Genomic DNA, 7,951 nt, shown 5'->3' with positions numbered 1-7,951 from the left:
AAGGCAAGCGCTCTACCACTTGAGCCACAGCGCCACTTCCGGCTTTTTTCTTTTTGCTTATGTGGTGCTGAGGAATCGAACCCAGGGCCTCATGCATGCCAGGCAAGCGCTCTACCACTGAGCCACCTTCCCAGCCCTCCAGGAAACTCTTATCTCCGATTAACTACCAGAAAACTGGCAATGGCTCTGTGGCTCAAGTATTAAGAATGCTAGCCTTGAACTGAAGAGCTCAGGTACAGCGCCCAGGCCCAGAGTTCAAGCCCCACGATAATAAATAAATAAATGGAATGTGGATTAGTGGTAGAGTGCTTGCTTAGCATCCACGAAGCCCTGGGTTTCATTCCTCAGTACCACATAAACAGAAAAACCGGAAATGGCACTGTGACTCAAATGTAGAGCACTAGCCATGAGCAAAAAGAAGCTCAGGGCTAGTGCCTAGACCCTGAGTTCAAGCCCCACAACTGGCCAAAATAAATAATTAAATAAAGCCAAAATGCTTTCAGGTGTATTTATAACCAGAATATTTCTTAACACAACTAATTCAGTATGTATGCGCCAAAGAAAGAGGTGAGAAAGAAAAGGTTTTATTTACTTTTAAGACTTTTTTCCTTTCTTTTTTTTTTTGGGTCAGTCATGAGGCTTGAATTCTGGGCCTGGGCGCTGTCCCTCAGCTTTTCAGCTCAAGGCTAGCACTCTACCACTAAGCCACAATGCCACTTCCAGTTTTCTGGTGGTTTACTGGAGGTAAGTTTCATGAACTTTCTGGGCTGGCTTTGAACCATGATCCTCAGATCTCAGCCTGCTGAGTTGCTAGGATTACAGGCGTGAGCCACCAGCGCCTGGCAAGACACATAAGATTTCACACATAAGACACTGTGAAGTGCACTGAGGCCTAATATTTGATATTCTATCTAGTGAAAGCAGAAAAACATTTATACAATTTATATTAATTGCTACACCCGAGATCTGCCAGAAAATTAAAACCTGCAAAATATCAAATAGTAACATCCAAAATAAACATCTAAAATAGATATAAGGATTATCTGGACAAGAAGCAAAGATAGAAAAAGACAAAAGACATGTCAATAAACGAGAAAGGTACTTACTTCCATGAAACAAAGGCTTAATCCAACTCCAGGTTATAAACATACTGCTTTGTTTTGGTAGTGGTGGTGGTGCTGGTGCTACAGATTGAATCTAGGGCCTTGTACATGATATGCAGAGCTCTAATACTGAGCTACATTCTTAACCCTTGTTTTTGTGGGTTGGCTAGCTTGGGTTTTTGTTTGTTTGTTTTAGAGACAGGTCTTACTATGTAGCTTAAAATGGCCTGCAACTCATGATCATGATCCTCTTGCCTCTTCCTTCGGAGTTCTGGGATTACAGATTTGTATCACCATACCCAGAACAATTAGCCTGATTTCTAACACAGGGACTATCTGACTTGAGAGTTGAGAAACACATACACATACATACATATACATACACATACACACACACACACATTCATTCTAGGTTGAGGAAAATGGGGAGAAGGTTTTAAGAAGTTACTGTATTAAAAACAAAACTGTCACTTGTACTTTTCCTTGTTTAGGCTTAGAATGAAACATGATTTGTTCTGGCCCACTACTGCTTTTTTATTTTTTGTGTCAGGGACTTCCTAGGTAACGTTGACTAGCCTTTAACCCATGAAGCTCCTGCCCTTCAGGAATCCTGAGTGCTGGGATTATAAACATATGACACCTCCTCCTCCTCTAATGCTTTTTATAGAAAAGGCAAAAATCACCTCTCCAACAAACTAAAAATAGATGTACATAAATAAAACTGAGGCTTATGAAGAAGGTATCCATGACTATGTATTCTCTCATCTAATCTGGAGAGTTCAAGGCAGAAGTCTTTTATTAAGCCAATTCAAAACGGCAAGATCGCAATCCCAGACTTAAGGAAATGTCAAAATCTCAAAGCATCCAACAGCTCCTTTTCACAGTGTAAAGCCAACAGGCACTGTGGATCCCCAGATATTTCTGACAGAAGCTCCAGAACAGTTTCTGACTCACACACACCAACACGCATTTGCCCTCCTACACACAATCTGTTGCTTTTCTTGTGGGCCTCTTCAACCCTCCCCTAATCTTCCATTAGTTTCCAATTCTGAGCTATCCTGAGCTTCTTATTCTCCAAGTTCCAATTTCTTTAAACAGCCCTTCCAGTTTATTTCTTATTATGTAAGACTCAGCCACAGCAGTCAGAACCTTCCCCACCCCAATCATTCTTTCTTCCTGATACCTAACTCCAAACATCACTGCTCTACCTGCCCGTCAAGGCTCCATTTATGAGTCTTTTGGCCTACACTCCCCCCACGTTCCTTAGGCTCGCTTCTCAAACTTGCCTGGCTTTCCAAAGCTGAGCAGGCTAAAGACCCCCGGGGGGGTTCATCAAAGGAGCTGTTGGGTAGGTAAGCATGTGCGCGCGCTCCCGCTCCCCCGCGCCGCGCGTGGGATGAGGGGGCCCAGCGAGAAAGAATGACGCAGTTGGGGGGGAGTCTCCGAACGGAAAAACCGCTCCAACAACTCCCACTCCCAACCCTCAAAAAGCACCCCCCGAACTCCTCAATACCTTCAGGTCCCACGATTTCTTCAACACTTCGACCCAGTTCACGCCACCATCAACTCCTCCTCTACCTGCCTCTCACACCAAGTAGCCCCCTTCTTTCAGTCGAGCCTCCATTGAGTGGCTCTCCCCCCCCCCCGGTTTGCCTCCCTTCTCCCCCCCCCTTTCGTTCTCCATCCCTCCTCAAGGCAACGTTTCTGACCGTTCCCCCCTGATCACCGTCTAACCCCGGCCCGCTCAGAAATCCCTGCAGCTTGAAGAAAGTCTAGCCTTTTTCGAGCTCGTTCCCCGATCATTCCCACAGGTGCCCCCCTCAGGTCCAGCTCTTTCTCCCTCGCCAGCCCGCTGCCAGCCAGCACCACCACCCCTTCCCCCCAAGCCCCAGGCAAACTTACCTGAGGTCGAGGAAGACACCCCAGGATCAAAGGCTGGAAACCCGGCCGACGACGGCCCAGAGGAGGCTGTCGCCATCTTGGCAGCCCCCTCCCTCCCTCTCAGCCGGCTCGCTCCCGGTCACTCGGGCTCTTCCTCTTCGCGGAATCAAATGTTCCCCACGTCTCCCCCACAGAACCCGCGTCCCGCGGGCCACCCTCCCGCCCCCTCCGGGGCCTCTCCCAGACACGTCGGGCTGGCTCCGAGACCCGCTCAGGGCCGCACCATTCGCCGGGATGTGGGGGGGGGGAGCTCCCGGCGCGCACTCCCTCCGCAACTTGAACCGCTCTCCACACGAGCTGTTTTCTCCTTCCAGAACAGTGTTAGGGGTCCCCCTGGCTTCCAGGACCCGGCGTCGGAGTTAAACCTCACCAGAAGGCAGAACGAAGCGCCCAGAAGTCCAAGAGAAGAGCCCCCTCCCCCACCTTCCCAGGCAGCTCCCGTTCATTGCCCAACCCCGCCGCTCCGCTCAGAGTGGCTAAGGAAATTCCAGCATTGCGCATGCGCCCGACTTCCTCAGGGGGTTCCTTTCGCTTCACCGGGGGGGGGGGAGGAAAAACGGAGCCAATCCGCAGGCTGCCGTTGGTCACGTGACGCGGGTCGCTCACCCTGCTAACGAATCCCCGGGTGGAAGGCCAGCGCTCCGCGGCCCTCTCCTACGGTGGCTCGGTAGGTCATTCTCGTTGTGGCTCTTTGAAAGAGCCGGTTCCTTCACACCTTGACCTGCCGAGAAAGAACGCCAAACCGAAGAACTGTTGTCAAGGCAGAGACGTTAAGCGATCGAAAACCACAAAATATGACATGTCATCCAGCACTCTTCCCACCCCTTTTCCTGTTTCTATTACCTTGTTTACTGTTTAGTCTGACGTGGATGCATATTTTACCTCCGAATGACATTAGATATCGATCCATGTTTGTGTCAAACACAAATGCTAGGCACAGTACAGGGACAGAGCAGTACATATTTGATACATGAATCAACAAAAATAAAATAAGTATATCCTTGAAAGAGCTGACAACAGGGATCATGGAAGATCAGACCTTCCCTTCATCCGAAGTCCTTATCCTCCGACTGTCAATTATCTAAGCTCCAAAGTTCATGGGAAAAAATGATAATAAAAAAAAGTTCATGGAAATAATACACAGAAGTCTCGTCTCCCATTCTATTACCTCTGGTGAATTTTAACAACATATCCTGAAGGTTTGTGAACCTTGGTGGGATCTGAAGACCTGTCTCTAAACAAACTAAGATTCTGGAGAGTAAGGACTATGTCTGCTTCGTTCTTTTATCTCCAATTCCTCTCGACTTTACACAGAGTAAGCGCTAAATAGTAACTTGTGGAATGAATAAATGAAGAGAATTTTTTAATTCTGTTTTGCAGCCCCCAAAGTGTTCTGGTTACCTTTTATTGAGAATTTTTTCTGAGTCCTCAAAGGAAAATAGGTCCTAAATATCCATAACATTTCCCACCTTAGCTTTCTGCCTTTCCTTCAAGACCTAAAATAATTGTTTCTTTGCTGCCACCTGCTGGACTATTTGGTACTATTTTGGCACTATTGAGTGCTTTTTTGGAGTGCTGAGACAAATTTCAACCTGTACCCTAATTTTGCTGCAGTAGTAATTATGTGGTATTGAAGAATTTTTTGGTGGTCTATATCTATGTTGCCATTCAGACCGAACAGTACAGAAGCTGGACAGGTATTCCATTCGGTAAATAAATGTGTTGAATACTTATTTCCAGAAATAATTTCCCAAATTACTTTAAAAATTGGCCGGGTTGGACTGGGAAGGTGGCTTGCTGGTAGAGTGCTTGCCTAGCATGCATGAAGCCCTAGGTTCAATTCCTCAGTACCACATAAACAGATAAAGCCAGAAGTGATGCTATGGCTCAAGTGGTAGAGTGCTAGCCTTGAGCAGAAAATCTCACCAACAGCACCCAGGCCCTGAATTCAAGTCCCATGACCAACCAAAAAAAAATTGGCATGGTTAAAGGCAAAAGTGTTTCTAATTTCAAAACTGGGACTAGACTAATAAATCCCTGAATAACTTAAGGCAGTCAAACAGGGGAATCTTGTACCTGGGGACTGATGTGTGAATTTGATGGCAGCTCTCTTAAAAGAAGAAATGTTGGTTTTGTAGCTTTTTGGGAGATCACTATTTCTATCTGTTGTACTAAAAAAAAAGAGAGAGAAAAAAGATTACTATTAAACTTACCACCTCATCTTCAATTTGTTTATATGTTTGTCTCCCTCAGAAGACTGAACTCCAAAGCAAAGATTACATCTCAACCATTTTCACATCAAGCATCTAGACTAGTACTTGGCACTTGTCTCCTCAACATGTGAATGAATGAAGGTAAAATTAAAATAGTCGAGTTAGGAGTGGGACGTAGTAATATATGCCTGTAGTCCTAGCTACTCAGGAGGCTAAGGCAGGAGAATCATGTAGTACAGTCCAGCCTAGGCAACAGATAAAATAGCAAAAACTTGTCTGAAAAAATAAGTAAACAAAAAAGGAGTTAGAGATGTTTAAGAAGGTGTCTCCATCTTTTGCTCCTGAATCTTGTCTCTGCCTTCACACCCACTTAATCCCTAGGGTGTCTTGTGAGTCATGAAGATACTCTTCCCCAGTAACATTCCTGGCATAGCAGCACTGGGGTGATGTGGCAGGGTGTGGAAGCAGGGGCAGAGCAGGATGTCTTGGCTTGGTGCCCTGAGGAAATAGGAAAGGGAGTTCACCAATACATACTTTGAGAAGGAAGGTAATATAGTTGCATGAAAACAGGGTCATACATTTAGACTTGAGAACACTTAGAGCACTGTTCCAAACTGGGAATATACTGAAATTGTACAGCATTTGCCTCTGATAGTACAATGCCCCAAGTTTGAGCCCCGGTATTTTTTTTTTTTTTTTTGTCGGTCGTGGGGCTTGAACTCTGGGCCTGGGCGCTATCCCTCAGCTCTTCAGCTCAAGGAGAGCACTCTACCACTTGAGCTACAGCGCCCCTTCCGGTTTTCTAGTGGTTTTATTGGAGATAGGAGACTCACGGTCTTTCCTGCCCGGGCTGGCTTTGAACCGCGATCCTCAGATCTCAGCCTCCTGAGTAGCTAGGATTACAGGCGTGAGCCACAAGCGCCCAGCCCCCAGTATTTTTTTTTAAGCAGCCTTCAATAAGTTTTAGAAGGAAGTGGTGCTGTGGCTCAAGTGGTAGAGCGCTCACCTTGAACTGAAAAGCTGAAGGACAGCGCCCAAGCCCAGAGTTCAAGCCCCACAACCGACCAAAAAAAAAAAAAGAAGTTTTAGAATTCAGGTCCTAATGGCTCACACCTGTAATCCTAGCTACTCAGGAGGCTAGGATTTGAGGAGTCAGGTTTGAAAGCCTGGGCAGAAAAGTGCACAGGATTCTTTCTCCAAATAAGCAGGAATGAAAAAGCTGGACTGAAGATGTTGCTCAAATGGCAGAGTGCCAGCCATGAGTAAAAAAAGCCAAGCAAGATCACCAGGTCCTGAATCCAAGCCCCAGTTTGGTGGGGGGGGGGAGGGAGAAAAAGTTTTAGAACAGCCCTTAAAGGCAGAATAAGGAGCTTTGAAACCACAAAATCCATGCAGAGGCAAGAATAATGTGAGGGACCCAGGAGTGAGGGCACATGTCTGTAACAGCACTCCAGAGGCAGAGGCAGGAAGATTATACATTTGAGGCTAGCCAGACTATGGAGACTATGTCTCTCTTTTTTTATTTTTTGGGTCCGGTCGTGGGGCCTGAACTCTGGGCCTGGGCACTGTCTCAGCTCTTCAGCTTAAGGCTAGCTAGCGCTCTACCACTATGAGCCACAGCACCACTTCTGGCTTTTTTCTTTTTGCTTATGTGGTGCTGAGGAATTGAACCCAGGGCCTCATGCATGCAAGGCAAGGGATCTACCACTGAGCCACCTTCCCAGCCCCTGGAGGAGGCTATGTCTCAAAAGAACAAGGGCATGAGTACTTCATTCATTAATTCATTTAATTAACATAATTTAGTTCCAGCTATACACTAGGCACTGAAAATTCTTAGTACACAAAGATGAAAATAGAATCCCTGCCCTGGCTGAGGATGTAAGAGCCTTTGCCCTATTTGTGAGGCCTTGAGTTCAATCCCCAGCACTACAAAATAATAAAAATAACAACAATCATAATAATACACTCAGCCATTCCTGTTTTACATGCCTGTAAAACCAGATGCATAACAAGTTGAAGGGTAGCTTGTTCTACATAAAAACAAAAACAAAAAACTAGTAGATTAATAAGGATGAGACAGACATAGTACAATGTCTTACATGAGAATGAAATGTAACTAGTCACTGGTGGCTCACACCTGTAATCCTAGCTACTCAAGAGCCTGAGATCTGACGATAGTGCTTCAAAGCCACCCTGGGCAGGAAAATCCATGAGATTCTTATCTCTAATTAACTACACAAGGGCTAGGAAGGTGGCTCAGTGGTAAAGTGATTGCTTTGCATGCTTGAGGCCCTGCGTTCAATTCCTCAGCACCACATAAGCAGAAAAAGCTGGAAATGGAGCTGTGGCTCAAGTGGTAGAGCGCTCACCTTGAGGTGAAAAGCTGAGGGACAGTACCTAGGCCTAGGGGTCAGGCCCCATGACCCAAAAAAAAAAAAACCCACCAAAAACAATTAACTACAGAAGAACCAGAAATGGTGGTATAGTTCAAAGTGGTAGAGCACTATCCTTTTTTTTTTGTCGGGGCTTGAACTCTGGGCTTGGGCGCTGTCCCTTAGCTCTTCAGCTCAAGGCGAGCGCTCTACCACTTGAGCTACAGCGCCACTTCCAGTTTTCTGGTGGTTTATTGGAGATAGGAGTCTCATGGTCTTTCCTCACCCGGGCTGGCTTTGAACCGTGATCCTCAGATCTCAG

General features: G+C 46.2%; 1 protein-coding gene across 1 annotated transcript in view; it reads right to left on the bottom strand.

Annotated features, from left to right (window-relative positions):
- Pip5k1a (phosphatidylinositol-4-phosphate 5-kinase, type I, alpha) overlaps positions 1–3,492 on the bottom strand; it is a 47,863-nt gene extending 44,371 nt beyond the window's left edge. Inside the window, exon 1 of the mRNA XM_013015009.1 lies at positions 3,006–3,492. Coding sequence (XP_012870463.1) covers positions 3,006–3,081 — 76 coding nt within the window. The 5' untranslated portion in view covers positions 3,082–3,492. The remainder of the gene's footprint in view (positions 1–3,005) is intronic.
- Between the last annotated feature and the right edge of the window lie 4,459 nt (positions 3,493–7,951).

Source organism: Dipodomys ordii, unplaced genomic scaffold (assembly GCF_000151885.1).
Source record: "Dipodomys ordii isolate 6190 unplaced genomic scaffold, Dord_2.0 Scaffold26, whole genome shotgun sequence".
Taxonomy (NCBI): Eukaryota; Metazoa; Chordata; class Mammalia; order Rodentia; family Heteromyidae; genus Dipodomys; species Dipodomys ordii.
The sequence above is the reverse complement of the archived record's forward strand: the minus strand, read 5'-3'. Positions and strand labels throughout refer to the sequence as shown.